This window comes from Musca domestica, unplaced genomic scaffold, assembly GCF_030504385.1.
Source record: "Musca domestica strain aabys unplaced genomic scaffold, Musca_domestica.polishedcontigs.V.1.1 58, whole genome shotgun sequence".
Lineage (NCBI taxonomy): Eukaryota > Metazoa > Arthropoda > Insecta > Diptera > Muscidae > Musca > Musca domestica.
In genome coordinates, this window is record NW_026712360.1 from 3,201,389 (window position 1) to 3,218,210 (window position 16,822).

At 35.4% G+C, this 16,822-nt stretch overlaps 6 protein-coding genes across 7 annotated transcripts; 4 read left to right on the top strand and 2 right to left on the bottom strand.

The window, feature by feature from the left end:
* The first annotated feature begins 1,052 nt into the window (after positions 1–1,052).
* LOC101890268 (borealin) lies at positions 1,053–3,643 on the top strand. Of its 2 annotated transcripts, none has more exons than XM_005187651.4 (3): positions 1,053–1,626; positions 2,512–2,953; positions 3,018–3,643. In XM_005187651.4, the coding sequence occupies exons 1-3, from the start codon at positions 1,293–1,295 to the stop codon at positions 3,208–3,210; spliced, it is 969 nt and encodes a 322-aa protein (XP_005187708.1). In that variant the 5' UTR covers positions 1,053–1,292; the 3' UTR covers positions 3,211–3,643. The 2 variants fall into 2 exon arrangements, with proteins under 2 accessions (XP_005187708.1, XP_011294218.1); XM_011295916.3 differs by having other exon boundaries at positions 1,055–1,626; positions 2,500–2,953.
* Positions 3,644–4,423: 780 nt separating this feature from the next.
* On the top strand, positions 4,424–5,422 carry LOC131805579 (transmembrane protein 234 homolog). The gene is made up of 4 exons (XM_059128891.1): positions 4,424–4,536; positions 4,587–4,743; positions 4,805–5,107; positions 5,167–5,422. Exons 2-4 carry the CDS (start codon positions 4,731–4,733, stop codon positions 5,259–5,261), a joined length of 411 nt encoding a protein of 136 aa, XP_058984874.1. The 5' UTR covers positions 4,424–4,536; positions 4,587–4,730; the 3' UTR covers positions 5,262–5,422.
* Positions 5,423–5,563: 141 nt separating this feature from the next.
* On the bottom strand, positions 5,564–7,230 carry LOC101890106 (uroporphyrinogen decarboxylase). Its single transcript, XM_005187650.4, has 5 exons — positions 7,062–7,230; positions 6,608–6,892; positions 6,388–6,546; positions 6,028–6,327; positions 5,564–5,966 (listed from the first exon to the last, which is right to left on the bottom strand). Exons 1-5 carry the CDS (start codon positions 7,074–7,076, stop codon positions 5,655–5,657), a joined length of 1,071 nt encoding a protein of 356 aa, XP_005187707.1. The 5' UTR covers positions 7,077–7,230; the 3' UTR covers positions 5,564–5,654.
* A 766-nt stretch (positions 7,231–7,996) lies between these two features.
* On the top strand, positions 7,997–9,023 carry LOC131805568 (death-associated protein 1-like). The gene is made up of 4 exons (XM_059128865.1): positions 7,997–8,155; positions 8,230–8,325; positions 8,594–8,682; positions 8,737–9,023. Exons 2-4 carry the CDS (start codon positions 8,277–8,279, stop codon positions 8,890–8,892), a joined length of 294 nt encoding a protein of 97 aa, XP_058984848.1. The 5' UTR covers positions 7,997–8,155; positions 8,230–8,276; the 3' UTR covers positions 8,893–9,023.
* A 3,029-nt stretch (positions 9,024–12,052) lies between these two features.
* Positions 12,053–12,872, bottom strand: LOC131805545 (coiled-coil domain-containing protein 103-like). The gene is made up of 2 exons (XM_059128811.1): positions 12,436–12,872; positions 12,053–12,379 (listed from the first exon to the last, which is right to left on the bottom strand). Exons 1-2 carry the CDS (start codon positions 12,591–12,593, stop codon positions 12,271–12,273), a joined length of 267 nt encoding a protein of 88 aa, XP_058984794.1. The 5' UTR covers positions 12,594–12,872; the 3' UTR covers positions 12,053–12,270.
* A 585-nt stretch (positions 12,873–13,457) lies between these two features.
* On the top strand, positions 13,458–14,318 carry LOC131805540 (trypsin alpha-4-like). Its single transcript, XM_059128805.1, has one exon. It carries the CDS (start codon positions 13,494–13,496, stop codon positions 14,262–14,264), a length of 771 nt encoding a protein of 256 aa, XP_058984788.1. The 5' UTR covers positions 13,458–13,493; the 3' UTR covers positions 14,265–14,318.
* Positions 14,319–16,822: the final 2,504 nt, after the last annotated feature.

Sequence of the window (16,822 nt, forward strand, 5' to 3'; positions counted from 1 at the left end):
ATATTATAATAACCTCCGACTGATGTCGTATAAGAAAACGAATAAATATCTACTTATATTTGAAAAAAAAAAACATTTTAAAATTTTTGACATATCAATGTTTCCAAGCGATGATACATCTGCCTGTATTCTTTTACCATGCAAGCAATTGTGAATTAAACGTCCCTTAACCTTGATTAAGTTAAAAAATATCTTTGCGTCGAATTATATCTCCAAAAGAAATATCTACAAGGTGAGATAAAAAAAAACTGCAACCATCTTCAGACTGCTGTCATTTCTAAGCCACTCGTCCGACAGCTGTTAAAATTATTCCAGTGACAGCTCATTATTTTATTTACAAGCGTACAAAAGCATTTTGGGGAGAATTTTCCAGAAAAAAATTGTGATTTCTTTATATTTGACTGGCTATCGTTAGAGCACTCCAGCATTTAAGTTTGAATAAATCTTTGTAGCGTAGCCCGACGTCAAGGAAGTGGTCGGAAGAAAACAGCAAAATCAGCAGAAATAGTTCGAAAAGTAAAGAAGCGATTTGATCGAAACCCGCGTTGCAGTGGCCGTGTGAGTGTTAATCGAGTTAAGTAGGCTGGCATAAGAACAAGCGCATAGTCAAAATTCGATCTATAAATCTCTTATTTACGGCAGGCGCAAAAAACATATAAATTAAAATTACAAATATAACGAATTTATAGCTTACTTCTTATATTTGCTTGAATATTATTATGATTTCTAGACACTTGCAAATAAATTAATTACGAGTATATACAATTTTTATCTTCAAAAATGCAAATCGATCTACAGAAACTTTATGTACGACTGCATTGATGAAAAATTACATTTCAAGCAAAATTTTATATGGCAGCCGATAATAGACGACTTAAACCTTCGTAAAAGTCATCGCCTTTTAATAATACCCCAATTTTGTTCTTTTTATTTATTTTATTTCTATTTTCTATCTTTGATTTTATAAGTTTTACGCTATACGTTCATGTTTGCTGAACAAATTAAACAAAATAGTTGGCAACACATACACAGTAAGCAGTGCAGCCAACATTGCATTGGAAGAAATCGTATCGATCTTGGAAATTCAAGCTTGTGTGTGACCTCCTCAACTGATTTGTCGCGGCATTTTATAAATATTTTTTTGAACGTACGAAGCAACCAAAATAAGTGAAAAATCAACAGAAGAAAAATTGTGGAAATTACCTAGGAAAATTATAGCGATTGCTCTAAAATCGCTTTAGCAAATAGCTCACGTAAAACCGAAGCAGGATCAAAACAACAATACAGAAAAAATGCCGCGCACCAAGGTTTCAAAAAGTTCCAAGCGTAATCGTGAGGAAGCCGTACGCGAAGAAAAGATAAGGGAATTTGAAAATACCTTGGAGGGTTTCCAAAATAATTTCGATGTTAAAGTCCAGGACTATGTGACATCGTTTGAGCAGCGCATTACAATGTTGTTGCAAAAGACAAGTACAGCTTTGTTGCAGATGAAAATTTGCGATGTTTTCGACATGGACTTGGAGAAATTTGCCGACTGGGATAAAAAAATGAAATTACGAAATGAAGAAAACATGTCAAATTCCACATTGCTGCGTTCGGCTAAAATTACAAATCCCAATGACGAGGGTGAGTTATTTGAATGTTTTGTAAATAATCATGAATACTTCTTGGTGGTTATCTTCATGGGCTCAGCGGCTTTTTTGGTGTCATGGAATTCATAGTTGTCATATTGTTTTTGGGAACATATTGGTAACAATCTGTCAATGGAAAAAACCGATGTAGATGTTTTACTTAACACCTTGTGAAATTTCTTTGCTTCTTTTCCATATAAATCCACCCTTATTTTTTGGAAAATCATTTCTTTGATCATGCTTAGTTTTGGTCTTTAGCGTTTTGTTGTTATTGTGAAATTTTGAAGGACAGATACCTGCATTTGGGTCGTTGCGATAATGCGAGTGTTACACTCACAGGAATAACCTTTGCAACGTCATTTGAATTTAAATACATAAGATAAATAACTTGCAAAAGACCATATGCAGAAAACTAGAAGTTCTGTAACTAGAAAATATAAAAACATTCTCCGTAGAAAATTCCTTAGCAGGAATTTCGTAAATATTTGTAGAGTTAGAAGATATTTTGTTTGGGGTACCTATTTATGTGGAAGACTTTTCATAATGGTTTAATGGATATAAATTTCCATTGAATGTTGTTAATCTGGAAGCCTTTTTTCATTAATGAGTATCAATTTATCCGTTAGCAATTTTCATATTTAATATAAATCGCTAGACAAGTATAGGTCTCATTATATGTATTGCTATTCTAATCACTTGGGATTTATGGTACTATTTACATTCTTTATTACAAAAATATCTATCTTATGCACACACCACACATGTTTTTGTTATAATATGCGCACACACGCCTCATCTCATTACTACTTTTCTTCCTAATCTATTATTTTACATAAAATTCTCTTGGCTATTGACTCATTTGGTAAAGGCTACCTTACAGAGGATAGTTCCACATCAGCCAGTTTAGGCTCATCGACAACAAATGCAGCCTATTTGAATTCATCTGCTATGAGAACCCAACAACTGCCACCACATCAATCGGCGCGCTTGCGTACACCGGGGCCATTAAGCTCAGCCCGTGCCAGGCGGCCAAGACGTAGTCGTTCAGCATGTGGAGATTATGGTATACCGGGATCCGCAATGAAATCAAAAACATCTTCACAGTTATCCATTAATGCCGGCAGCAGTACGGCCAGTGACCATCATTCGCGTAGTAAAATGAGAACGCCCATGGCATCAAGGAGCAAGGCTCTCTCCGCTGATCGTTCGACCAAAGATGCCAATGAACCACAGTCACCGCTTTCGCCACCGACATTTTTGCGTTTCCCCAGAGCTGGTGAATTGGTGCTTTCCAAATGTGGCAGTCCCTTGGTGGCCAATACGTAAGTTGTTTGTTCATTATACATAATTGAAATTTCGTTTTAATTCATCTTTCCTTTTTTTTAGTGTACCCGGTACATTTGCCCATCTTAATATACCATTGCGTAATGGCGTCATCTCCATGAGACCCAAAAAGATTGATGATTTAACTCCAGACATCATTAAGGCAATGGATCCGGAAACGTTACAACAACTTAAAACCCTACATGCTAATATCGATAAGATAGTAAATATGGCAGATAAAGCCGGTTTCTTCTAAAAGCAAAGATATATACAAATTACAAATGCCCTCAGTAAGGAATTTAGTATACAAAACTATATTTATTATCCATAAACAAAGTACCTACTTTCGCCCCTTAAAAAAACTACTCTCACTTGGTACTACATATGTATTGTTTTATTTATAATTTACATACTATTAACAACTGCCATCTTTTAATTAATGAGGATTATGCAACAACATATTGCAACACAATACAACCAAAAATTGATCTAACCTGGAATTTGGAAAGAAGACACAGTTAAACAAAAATCGCCAAATTGTTTTTCTTTCCCGAAACTCCCCACATAATTGTTGTTTAACTGTGTTGTCTATCAAAATTTCTTGATTTTGTGTTTTGCTTCTTTATTGTTGCCTAAATTTCAAGCAACGCAACTAATACACTTATTTTTCAATATTTTTTTGTAATTAACGTTGTTAGCAGCGTTATATTTTTTTTTTAATTTGCAAACATTGTTTTGTTTTAGCATTTTTTTATTTTCAGTTTATATGCCTCTTTTTTGTCTATCATAACAAAATCACCCAAAAATCTATCTATAAATGTTTTATAATCAATTTTATGTATCAATGCTAAGTTAAGATTTAATTACAATTTTTAAAATATTACAAATAAAATAAATTAAAAAAAAAAAAACATAACTGATGTTTGGGATTGGATTTGTTTTGTTATAATGGCGAAGGGTCATATAAATATTTTTTTTAATTTTATTTATAAAACTATCCGAATTTGTATTAGGAAAGTTTATCTGTGCCAAGTCGCAAAAGGGAGGTAAGAGGAGGTAAAGAAATGGGAAAAACTACGCGTATCGACAAATCTTTTTGTGTTCTTTAATCATAAATATTAATAATAAATAAACAGACAATAATGAAAAAGAATATTGCTGAAAACAAATTGCCTTGTATGCATGCATTGAAAAGAAAACAATAAAAATTACTACAAATAAACTCGTCTAGTCTAATTATGGATTGATTTTCCCTTTTGCCACTCTGTGTAATGGTGCTATCATTTTATAGTGCATTGCAAGAGGAAATTGGTCAATTCACAATAACATGAACAAATATATAATATCAAGATTAAATTAACACTGCATAAGATCGGTATATTGTATAAATCCTTTTATCGTGATTTAACTTTTGAAGATCTTGTTATTTAGGATATATATTTAAAAAGTATATCTATAGAAATGTCGACATACGCTGCAATTGAAGAAGCCCTCAATGAATTCACAATGACTTCTACAACGAAGATAAGAAGGTAAACAATTCATAGGAATTAGAAAAATGATCTATTTCTTCAAGCGTCTTGTGAGTACAAATGGAGATTTATACAATTTTCCATTATTTAAAATATTAAGTTTCCTGCCTAAACAAGTTTCCAGTGCCTCTTAATGCTCCATCACATAAATTCAAAGCCAAACAATTCACAATAACGGCCAAGAAACATTAGAATTCCCAGTTCAAGACAGTAATTTGAAGTTGGAAAAGTGGACGTTTCTACAATGTTCAACATTCGTAAGTATATTTGTTTGATATTATAAAATACAGATTCATTAACATTTCCCCATTTTTTTAGTTTGTTTAATTTGTGTTGGAATACTTTGGGGTTGTACGAATCCATTCATTCGCCGTGGAAGTGAAGGCATCGAGCAAATAAATACAGGGTCATCTTCCAAAAATCTTTGGCTAGAATTGAAAACTATTGCATTACGTCTAAAATATTGGATACCTTTTGGTCTAAATCAATTGGGTAGTGTCGTTTATGTTTGGACTTTGCAGTTTTGTGAGATAATTATTGCAGTTCCTGTGGCCAATTCATTGACATTTGCTTTTACTGCCATAACGGGCTATTTGCTGGGTGAAAAGATACCTGGAAGAAGTGAGTTCTTGGGGGAAAGGCCTATGATTTCGTTTTAAATAATTTCCTTTATTTTGCAGATGTTATAGTTGGAACACTTTTGGTGTGCATGGGTTCATCCATTATGTTGTATGATCAAGCATTGAGAGAACAGACTGTGGTTGACACTCCCTAATCGGGAAGTTTCAAATCTAATTCAATAAAACCTTACCAAATATACACCGAAAAATCCTAATTGGTTAGAAGATCGGAAAAGGTAAATCAACTCATCAGTAATAATTTATGGAAACAATGGATAAAAAATTAATTGGGCAATAACTTGAGATTTCAAATAAAATGGGAGGTCCAATGATAAAAAAAAAAAACATTTTCGAGTAAAATGTCATGAAAATTTAAACCTAGAATGAATTGCTAGGTTTTCAAGAGATGAACATTACAAAGAGATCGAATGATGTTCATTTATTTAAAACATGTAAATCCAGTTTTACAGAGCTAACCAAAAATTCCCTTGGATTTTATTGATGTCTTCATAAGAAAAAATAATATATATAAAAAATGCATTCTTAATCTATAAGGCTTTGTGTACAGCATCTACAAAAACTTCCATGCTTACAATTGGTGTTTGTGGTGTTATGCCATGACCGAGATTGGCAATGTAACGTGTCTTGCCAAATTTACGCACCATAGTTGTGGCCAGTTCACGAATTTCTTCAGGTGTCTTATACAAATCTTGAGGATCTAAATTGCCCTGCAGTGTTATATTGGGACCAACTTGTTTGCGTGCCTCCTCAGGATCAACGGTCCAATCCAAGCTAATGACATCGTAACCAAAAGTTGCCTGTTCGGCCAGAGAGTGGCCAGCACCTTTGGCAAAAATTGTCTGTAAGGAAAGACATACAATTAAATTACAGAATTGTACATAGGAACATTGAAATACATACCATGGGAACCAATGGTATATTTTGTTCGGATAAACGCTGTTTTAATTTGCTGGCAATGTCCTTAAGATATGGTGCGCACCAAGTCAAAAATTCCTCCTTAGACAAATGTTCGGCAGATGATTCGAAAACCTGTACCATTTGTGCTCCGGCCTTAACTTGCATCTCCAAATAATCAACGATAGAGGATGCTAGCATATCCAGCAACTTTTTGGAGTCGTCTGTGTAATCTTTTAGCCAGGCCTTGGCTTTGGACATTGTTTTGCTGCCGCCTCCTTCAATCATATAACCCATTAATGTCCACTGGAAGTTTAGGGTATCATAATTATTCCTCAAATTATCAATGAAAAATTGAATACTTACGGGAGCTCCAGTAAAACCCAATAAAGGCACTTTACCATCTAACATGTGGCGCATCATGGTAATGGCATCACCCACATAGGACAAACGTTCCACGGCACCTTCGGGCTTAAGTTTTGCTAAATCAGCAGGGGTTTGCAAAGGTTCAGGAAATACTGGACCCTAAGAATTTTTAAATTATCACATTTTGCATATTTCAAATATAAACATAAAAAATACTCACCACACCAGGATGCATTTCCACGGTCATGCCAAATGCCTGGGGTATTACCAATATATCGGAAAATATAATCGATGCATCCAAATCAAAACGTCTCAGTGGTTGCATGGTAACCTCGCATGCCAACTCGGGTGTTCGACATACGGTGAAAAAATCATGTTCTTTTCGTACTTCTTGAAATTCTGGCAAATAGCGGCCGGCTTGTCTCATTACCCAAACTGGAACCCGGTCAACGGGTTCTCCTCGTGCTGCCTTCAATACGTTGTCATTTTTCAATGCTGGGAAATTCTGTTCAATTGCCGTGCAAAGCAACAAAAAATTAAATAGGTTAACAAATAGGATAATTTTATTCAATTCCGATCTCATTATTTTTAATTAGACGCTTAATTCGCCCATTTTACATGTGATGTAATTTGACATTTTCTATGATTATCACCTATTTTCTTTTCTCTTTTACCTTTGAATCCTTCATGTTTTTTCGGTGTTCCTTTATATGTGGATTTTTATTCGATATTTTGTTTATAATTTATGCTTCTGCTGCATGAATTAACAGTTTTTACTCTAGCTTTAATTATGTACTTGTGCATGTATCGTGCTTTTTCTTGTTTTTATCAAATTGAAGTCGTGCACAATGTTTATAATGTGAATAAATCACAATAGTGATGAGCCAAAGCAGAACAGCTGATTAATGGAAGAGGGTCACTTACACTATGTGACACAAAATTATTGGTAACTATAGGCCGGTTCACACTGGTGTTAAACAGGGAATATTCAAAAGCTTTTTACCGTTGTTATAACATTTTTATATTTTTAGCCAATTGTTGAAATAACTTTTATGACGATTTGTTTGAGGCGAGATATATACTAGCTTGAGTTGTTGTGTCAGCTGTGTCCGAACAATATATGCTGAAATAACAATTTTTCAGAACGGAGCCAAGAAAGAAAATGTTCAAAACGTTACAAAAATTATCCGCTATATTATTCTGATGTATTCGCCAGAAAAACTACCAATTTTCTTCTTCAAACAAAGCCAACTGTTGCATATTTAAAAATCTATTTGACACTATAAGACTCCAGCACAGAGTTGCATTTTTTTCTAGTTTAATCAACCTTTCTTATTGAGCCATGCTATTATATACTTTTGTAGTTTTGCTTTTACCATGCGTTTACGTATACACAATGAAATTGTGCATTTAATGTGTGCAATGGTTTTTGGGCATCGACATTATCGTAGCGTTTACTTATTACTATACTCTTGTATGCATTTTAATAGTTTTTGGATAGCTTTTTACCTCCTAATTGTACTGCGCCATAAGCCCCAACCAAATCATTCCCAAGTTGGTTATTTTGATTGATAAGTCAAAAGTCGATCTATCCGTCCCTAATAAACATAAAAGACAACAACAAAAGAGAGAACGAATAATTAGAGGAATAAAAGGAAAAAATCCATCCTATCAGCAGAACGCAAGTAAATTGCAGTCGTGTCAAAAATACATTAAAGTTGTGAGCTTATCAGAGTCGAGTACTCCACAAATCAATTTCGTCACAAAGGTAAGAGATTTGTTAACAAAAATAATGAAATTCGAATAACGAACTTTTTGTTTTTTGTTTTTTAATTAATTTAGACGCAAAAGTTAATATAAAACGAGAACATTTCTAAATAATAAAAATCATGGCTGATGAAGAGCAACCTCAACTTTTGGCTGGTCATCCACCGGCAGGTAAGTCAACGTTGATTTTTTGGATATTTTTAATGCGCATTAGAACATCATCGGCACCTACAAATGCAATAGCATAGTAGATTATGTGTATTTGTTTGTGTGTGTGTGCGCGCGAATGTTTCAAGTAATTGAGAAACGGATTTTGGAATGACTTCACAACAGTGTTGACCTTGAGGAATTTGTTAGGAGGGCAGTGAGAAGGCTGTTTTCCATTTCAAGTTAGTAGTATGATGTTAATCATAGTTTTTCTTTTTTTCGCTAATTACAGTTAAAGCTGGTGGCATGCGTATTGTCCAACACAAAACCCACAACTCGGAACGTCCAGCCAAAGATGCCGAAGATTGTACCGGTTTGACGGTAAATATTAAAATATTCATAAAAACATTCAATAAAATATTATTGTTTTTGCAGCAACCCGTTAGTGTCAATACCATGTCGGTTAGTGGTGCTCCGGTAAAAGGCAATGTGGATTACACGACCGAGGCCGTTCAGGTGGCCCATACCCCAAAACCACCAAATCATGTTTCGGTCAAACATCCCATAAACATTCAACAGCCTCGCAAGTGAATTTGAAGTCCATTGGTGGGTTTGTTCGTTTCCGAGAAACACATACAGAACAAGAAGATGGCCTACACCTAAATGGAACATTTATTTTTAGACAAAAGCTTTTTTTGAAAAATACATTCCTTTCATTCATATTTTTTTCTTTTTTTGTATACCGCCTAAATGTTCGTTCGAGTTTTTTCTTGTATTTATCTTAATATATCTATTTTTTTGGCAATTTAATGAAGAGAAAACTTAAGTTCTGCTAGGATAGAATCCTCACAAAAATACACAAATATTTTTTTTCTTAATGTTTGTAATAAAAAAAAAACAAAACAATAAATTTTGTAAGTAAAATAAAAAAAGGGTTTGTTTTTTAGTTTTGTTAAAGGAACCTAGGAGGCGTTTCACAATTTCTATAGAAGATTTAGAACAGCTTCAATGGGAGACTTTCAGACTTCCATATAGAAGACCAAGAGTTTGCAAATGTAAAATCAAATTTTCTTCAAATAAAAGACTGAGAGGTACCTAAATATAAAATGGGCTCTTAGAGGACCAGATGAGTCTTCTGATAGACCAAAACGTTTTAAAAAATGTCCACAGAAGCTTTTTATAGGAAAAGACCATATAAAAAGCAAAGATAGTTTTTAAGTATATCAGTAGGTCTTTCATATAGATTCTCTTGTTTTTATGACATTTTATATCATCAAATAGCCTGATTGTTCATCGGGAAAATGTCTTCTACTAGGAACATGAAATTTTATTATAGAAGTAGTATTTCTTTTAATGGAGAATCAGTAAATGTTGCTAGACTTAGTTTTTGTGAAGTTTAGTTTTACTGCAGTTTAGCACAGATAATTTAACCTTTAATTGTTAACCGGCTGATGTTCTAATGTAGCCGGCTTCCCTAGTCTACTAACCCCCTATAATCCGGAATATGGGGTACGTTATGGGGAGGTGGGAAAGTGAGGCGTTGGGACGATCGAGAAAAAAGAATTCTGATCAATAAGAGCCATTTTTGGAACATAAAATGATTCCTTTGATAGAAGACACGGAGGAATTCCAAATGGAGACAAATAGTTCCAGGTATTGTTTAAATGAAGGTCATACTTTTTATTAAAAAACACGAATAGATATTCTAATAGGAAATAAAGGAGATACCTTTGTCTTTTTAAAAGAAGGTCAATAGGTTATCTAGCCGAAGACTGATATTTTTTCTAAATACAGAGCAATACGTCATCGTATGAAAAATCAATAGGTATTTTTAAGAAAAGGCTGGTGGGCCTTCTTATGGGAGACGAGAAGAGCATAGGATACTCTTTCAGAAGAACATTGGGTTTCGTATTGAAGACTACAATTATTGAAAACTACAAGATCGTCTTATTAGATTCTATATAACACTATAAGACATTTTTATTATATATTTTATGACTATAAGACATTTTTTAGAATGTCACTTTGTCTTCTCACGAAAGGAAAAACGTATTTTCTGGAGAACATTAAGTTTTGTTATAGAAGATATAGACTATTTTTCGAGTATAACACGAGAACATTTTGAAAAATTGAATTTCTTATAAGATATCCCTGGTCCCCTTTAATGGCGTTTATTTGGAAGACCTTCAAGACTTTTATATATATTCAACTGTGAAAGGCAGAATCAGTTAAATTTATTAATTAAAAACAGCACTGATGTATGTAGGTATGTATATTGTATGTACATTTCTAAATATCTTCTATATTCCTTATCGTATTTCCAAAAATCATTATACACTTTCAGCAGCTTCAACAACCCAGCTACGTAGGGCAGCAACATCAGCATAGACGCCAGGATAGTTGGCATAGGCACAGCCATAACCCCAGGACACAACACCAACCAAAAGACCACCAGACACCAATGGACCACCAGAATCGCCCTGACATGAATCTTTACCCGCAGCAGCTGCACAGATCATGGTAGCTTTGATTTCGGCGCCATAACCATAAGTTGCTGAAGAGCACTGAGTACGGCCAACAATTTTCAAATCAATATATTTCAACTGGGTGGGCAAAGAATTGGAACCGGATTCTACGGTACCCCAACCAGAAACTGTGGCCTCAGCTCCATTGACCGGGGCAGTTGTGGCCAATGCAATTGGGCGAATCGTAGAGCTCATGGTCAGCGAGGAGGATAGACGTATAACAGCAATATCATTAACCATGGTTGAGGGGTTATAGCCTTCATGATTTTTAAATGCAGCAACGGACAACAGAACACCACCAGAGGTCCAATACGAAGAACCAGCACGTACCTTGAGCACAGATATCGATGCAACGTTTTGCAAACAATGGGCAGCGGTTACAATGACATTGGCCGAATAAATAGAACCACCACAGGAGTGTGAGCCACTGCGTTGCAATGAGATTTGCCAGGGGAAGGAGCTAATTGTGGTAAAGCTACCGCCCACAATGCGTCCATCCAATTGTGGCAGCATGCCCTGAGGCACGGCTGCACCGAAAGCACAGGCACAAGCCAATGACAGTATTATTAGGTATTTTAACATGCTGGGGCCGTGGAAGCTTGTTGAACAACTGAAGTCTTCAGCAGACGATCGTTGGTTTTTGTATTCATTATTATTAGAACAGCAAATTGAGTTGTATTTCACCACTCTTCAGCGGCAATGGTTTTTACGTACAATTACGTAGAATTTTGGGGGGAAATCAGCGAGAGTGTCCACCGCCACCGCCACCGCGACCACCATTTGAAACATTAATAATTTAAGATTCGAGTGATAAGATTAGTAGCAGCGTTTTGTTTGGTTTAAATTAAACAGCTTTATCAATTGACAAATGTATTTCCTTGTACAGGTGAACATGGTTCGAATGGCATTTGGGGTATTAATAGATTTATGCCTTATAGGAGTTTGATACTCCATAAATTAAAGAGAAAAACTGTAAGAGGCGTATACTTGGTGAATGGAAAATTGAGTTTGGATTGGTAAAGGATTCAAATGAGAAAAAATTCAATACCGTCTTGCTTTTCTTCCTTAAAATAAGTAAAGATTATATGGAACTTTTTAAGTATGAATATAAAAAAGCAATAAATTTAACTTAAAAGCCACACTTTTACATGAGCAAGGAATGAGTTCTTAGAATTAGACTAGAAGTTTTATTAAACTTTCCGAATAATAAGAATATAGATTCAATATGCAGGCTTTAAATTATCGCATTCAATATCGAGTTGCTTCGAAATTTTCATTTTTAAATAAAGTAATGCACATATTTTTCTATATCAAATGTGGTAATGTGCTCTAGTTCTCCTTTCTATGACATTTTTCCTTGTATACTGTATATTTAGGACTTCCATAATTTTCTTCCTCGAGAAACAAGTTCCACTTGTAAAAATAAGTAAAATGTATGTTTTTTTTAATCATCCACTTCCGCTGCTGCTTTATTCCATAAACGATTTCTGGTCTTAGCATTCATTTTATCCTGTTTGGTAATCGGCTTCAAATGGGCAGCATCCACAATGTCCCTGTAAAAGAATTGTATTTGAAATTAGAACTAGTCTAACAATCCCTGAGTACTTACTTGAATTCATCATAAGTTTTGGTATTATTCACGGCCCTCAGCTTGGCATCATTTCTCAGACAATGTAATTCACCCACTCGTATGCGTTCCAGACAAAGCTTGGATAGATGTTGTAACTCCTCGGCTGTTATTTCTTCATTAATGTTTGTGGAAAACATTTTGTACTGATCGATTGGAAAATTAATAAAAAAATAATAACAAACACAGGGATGTCTTGATTTGGAAAGTCAACAAAATATTCAAAGAGTTTCCATGGTAACCGAATATAAATTAAACACATTTTGAGGATATTCTTCAAGGGAATGCCGGAAAGAGAGCCAGATGTAGAATTGGGGCTAGAATTCCTTTCAGTAGATTGAAGAAGAAATGTTTCACCAAGTCTTCTGATGGAAGCATTTTTATTATTGAAGACTAAAGGGCTATGAAATAGAATAGTCTTCCTGTAGATTCCTTCCTGTAGGGTTGAAGGAATTCAAATGGAATATGTTGATGACATTCAATTCGAGGTCTTGTTTATCTTTTCTCTGTGATTTCAATCACAATAATGTATTTTGACTTGACGCCTTAAAGTATGTTGTATTTTTTAACACAAATGTAGGAAAGACGCTTTACTTATGACTCTAACATCGTGAGTATATTAGTAGCCATTATCGTAGCAATATTTTTAAATACTCAAATATTTTGCCTTTTTGTAAACGTTTTCTAATTTAAAAGTGCTACCCAAAGGCCCCCCCATTTGATTTTGACTACATTTTAACTGTTTGCAAAATAAAACCGGCATTGCCGAAAAAAAAAACAAACTTTTCCACCAATCATCTTTTGGCTGGACATATCTAATCTGAGTATACGTTGTAGTTATGTTATATCAGGCAAATCAGAATATGCCTTTGGCGAAATACTAAACATGGCACCACGCACCAACTGAAGTACCCAACAGATAATATGGAGGCAGGTAACGGACAAAGGAAATAGAAATGATTGCAATCTCTTAGAATTATTTGCTATAAAAGCCCTGGCTTTGCGCTGAGAACTTCAGTAGTTGATTTTTACTCATCAACATGTTCAAGTTCGTAATTTTATTGTCGGCTCTTGCCTGCGCTTTGGGCGCCACCGTACCTGAGGGTATGTTGCCCCAATTGGATGGACGCATTGTTGGCGGTGCTGCTACCACCATCAGCTCCTTCCCCTGGCAAATCTCTTTGCAACGTTCCGGCTCCCACTCCTGCGGTGGTTCCGTCTACTCTAGCAAGATCATTGTCACCGCTGCCCATTGCTTGCAATCCGTTTCTGCTTCCGTCTTGAAGGTTCGTGCCGGTTCTTCCTACTGGAACTCTGGCGGTACCTTGGTTTCCGTTGCCGCTTTCAAGAACCACGAAGGTTACAACTCCAAGACCATGGTTAACGATATTGCTGTCATCCGTTTGTCCTCCTCCTTGACCATGAGCTCCACCATCAAGGCTATTGGTTTGGCCTCCACCGCTCCTGCTAATGGTGCTTCTGCCTCCGTCTCTGGTTGGGGTACCCAAACTTCTGGCTCCTCCTCCATCCCCAGCCAATTGCGTTATGTCGATGTTAAGATTGTTGGCCGCACCCAATGTGCTTCCTCCACCTATGGTTATGGCTCTGAAATCAAGGCTAGCATGATCTGTGCCTACACTGTTGGTAAGGATGCTTGCCAAGGTGATTCCGGCGGCCCATTGGTCTCTGGTGGTGTCTTGGTTGGTGTTGTCTCCTGGGGTTATGGCTGTGCCTACACCAACTACCCTGGTGTCTATGCTGATGTTGCTGCCCTCCGCTCCTGGGTTGTTAGCGCTGCTTCATCTGTTTAAAAATAGAATTACGAACTTTAATAAAAAAATTCGTTATGTCTTTTAACTAAAATATTTGAAATTGTTTTATTACTTCTGGATCATAAGGGGAAATATTCCCGATTCTGAGGGATATAACTATTGGTCTTTTCCTGAACTGCAAGAATGTACAATTTTTTACCACGATAACCAATTTTCCCTTTATGATATCCGAAATAAATTGTAAAACTATTACATTTTTGCAGATTTTAAATCAGAGCATTAGGATCTTAAAGAAAGTCTAGATATTCCGAACAAACATAAAAATATTTTTCATAAGGCCAGCCAGTATACCTATCTGACTAGTAAATTTATTGCTAAAATTGAGATTTGAAATTCAAAGAGAGTCAAATCACAATGGTTTAAAAACTACTAGGTTCATTATCAAATTGTTGACATAAGTAGTCTTCTTATCCGAACATTTATAGGCCTTAGACAGGGGGTATAAGGTGAGAATATATTAAAGGTGAGGATACATAAAACACTTTTTTTTGACTGGCTTAAGTAATCGACTGGCTTCTTCGGAAAATAACAAAGGAGCGTAGTACCAAAATCGAACTAAGTCAACCTAAAACTCCCTTATTTCTCCACAAAGAAGCCAGGCGATGACTTAAGCCAGTCAAAAAAATTCTCTCTGTACTCTCACCTTAAGTTCTTTTTTGACTCTCTTAATTCATCGGCTGGCTTTTTCGTAAATGAGTTTTAGGATGTTGTCTATGTCAATTTAGCGATGTGCGATTTAAGATTTTTTTCGAGTTTTATTTACATTTTTAATCCGAATAGGCAGCATATGTTCCCAGAAATATACTTGCATAGAACTGTCAATATAGTTCTAAGTTTTGGTATAGCCCCCATATAACGATACCTCCCTGAATTCCGTATTTTAATGATTTTAGCGACATTATTCAACGGAATTGTTTCCAATTTTGGTACATGAAGTTCGTAATGAAAACTACACCTATGACAGAAAATTGTCTGTGCAGGTCCACGTCTTCGTATATCCCCCATTTAACGGTACCTCCCGATATTCGGTATTTTGGTGATTCAAGCGACATTATTTGCCGGAATCATTTCAAATTTGGTATTTGAAGTTCGTAATGGATAGTACATCCTATGACAGAAAATTGCTGTGCAGGTCCACATTTTCGTATAGCCCCCATATAACGGTACCTCCCGATATTCGGTATTTTAGTGATTTAAGCGACATTATTTGCCGGAATCATTTCAAATTTCGTATTTGAAGTTCGTAATGAATACTATAGGCTATGACAGAAAATTGACCGTGCGAGTCCACATCTTCGTATATCCCCCATATAAAGATACCTTCCGATATTTGGTATTTTGGTGATTTAAGCGACATTATTCACCGGAATTGTTTCAAATTTGGGGTTTGAAGTTCGTAACGGATACTGCAGCCAATGACAGTAAAAGCCCCAATATAACGGTAACTCCCTTTATTCGGAATTTTTGTGTGTTTTAGCAGAAATTTTCAACGGACTTTGTTTTTGAAAATTTACAAATAGCTTCAAAATGTTGGAGGATATTAAAAGTTCAGCTCCGCCGAACTTACTGCTTTTTCATTTGTTTTCATTGAGCATTAATTTAGTTCTTTAACTCTAGGTCTTACGTTGGGCGCCATGTATTTAGTTCTTTACGGTACTTTTTAATTAATTATACCCTACACCACAAGGTGGTCAGGGTATTATGTCTTTGTGCATTTGTTTGTAACAGGCAGAAGGAAACGAGATAGACCCATAGTTCCTTTTGATGATCTGCATAGAATCACATTCTGAGTCGATTTATGCATGTCCGTCCGTCCGTCTGTCCATGTTTTTTTTGTAAACAAAGTACAGGTCGCATTTATTGCCCGATCCAGATGAAATTTTGCAAAGATCTTTTGTTTGGCCCAAGGACGAACCCTATTGAAATTGGAGATAATCGGTCAAAATTTAGATATAGCTCCCATATATATCTTCGTCCGATTTGCCTTTTATTGTGCACCAAACGTGTAATATCAGCCCGAATTGTATGGAATTTTGCATATACACATAAATTAGGCCTGAAAATATGTATGCCAAATTTGATCGAAATCGGTTCAGATATAGCTATAGCTCCCATATATATTCTTCGTCCGATTTGTTATTTTTGTCCACCGCAGCCGTAATATGCACTATGCAACAACAATATTTGGGGAAATATATCAAATACAGCACAGAAATACATTTGCTAAATTTTATCGAGATCGGTTCAGATTTGGATATAGCTCCCATATATAACTTCGTCCGATTTACCTTTGATTGTGCACCAAACGTTTAATATTTGCCCAAATTGGATGAAATTTGGCACTTACGACCGAATTGAGTCTAGAATCTAGTATGTCAAATTTTGTGAAGATCGGTTGAGATACAGCTATAGCTCCCATATATATTGTTCATCCTATTTATTGTATTTGTTACCCACCCGAATTTAAAAGATACAAATGCTTCGGGGTGTTTAGTCCTTTAAATTTTAAATTATAATTATAATCATAGGGTGTATGA

Excerpts from the sequence above, each read along its gene's own strand:
- LOC101890268 (XM_011295916.3), top strand. The coding sequence starts at position 1,293 with ATGCCGCGCACCAAGGTTTCAAAAAGTTCCAAGCGTAATCGTGAGGAA. Across the intron at positions 1,627-2,499 it reads TACAAATCCCAATGACGAGG|GCTACCTTACAGAGGATAGT; the intron begins GTGAGTTATTTG and ends CATTTGGTAAAG. Across the intron at positions 2,954-3,017 it reads AGTCCCTTGGTGGCCAATAC|TGTACCCGGTACATTTGCCC; the intron begins GTAAGTTGTTTG and ends CCTTTTTTTTAG.
- LOC131805579 (XM_059128891.1), top strand. Across the intron at positions 5,108-5,166 it reads TGAAAAGATACCTGGAAGAA|ATGTTATAGTTGGAACACTT; the intron begins GTGAGTTCTTGG and ends TTTATTTTGCAG.
- LOC101890106 (XM_005187650.4), bottom strand. Across the intron at positions 6,547-6,607 it reads TGGAAATGCATCCTGGTGTG|GGTCCAGTATTTCCTGAACC; the intron begins GTGAGTATTTTT and ends AAAAATTCTTAG. Across the intron at positions 5,967-6,027 it reads ATATACCATTGGTTCCCATG|ACAATTTTTGCCAAAGGTGC; the intron begins GTATGTATTTCA and ends CTTTCCTTACAG.
- LOC131805568 (XM_059128865.1), top strand. The coding sequence starts at position 8,277 with ATGGCTGATGAAGAGCAACCTCAACTTTTGGCTGGTCATCCACCGGCA. Across the intron at positions 8,326-8,593 it reads GGCTGGTCATCCACCGGCAG|TTAAAGCTGGTGGCATGCGT; the intron begins GTAAGTCAACGT and ends CGCTAATTACAG. Across the intron at positions 8,683-8,736 it reads AAGATTGTACCGGTTTGACG|CAACCCGTTAGTGTCAATAC; the intron begins GTAAATATTAAA and ends TTGTTTTTGCAG.
- LOC131805545 (XM_059128811.1), bottom strand. The coding sequence starts at position 12,593 with ATGTTTTCCACAAACATTAATGAAGAAATAACAGCCGAGGAGTTACAA. Across the intron at positions 12,380-12,435 it reads AAAACTTATGATGAATTCAA|GGACATTGTGGATGCTGCCC; the intron begins GTAAGTACTCAG and ends ATTCTTTTACAG.
- LOC131805540 (XM_059128805.1), top strand. The coding sequence starts at position 13,494 with ATGTTCAAGTTCGTAATTTTATTGTCGGCTCTTGCCTGCGCTTTGGGC.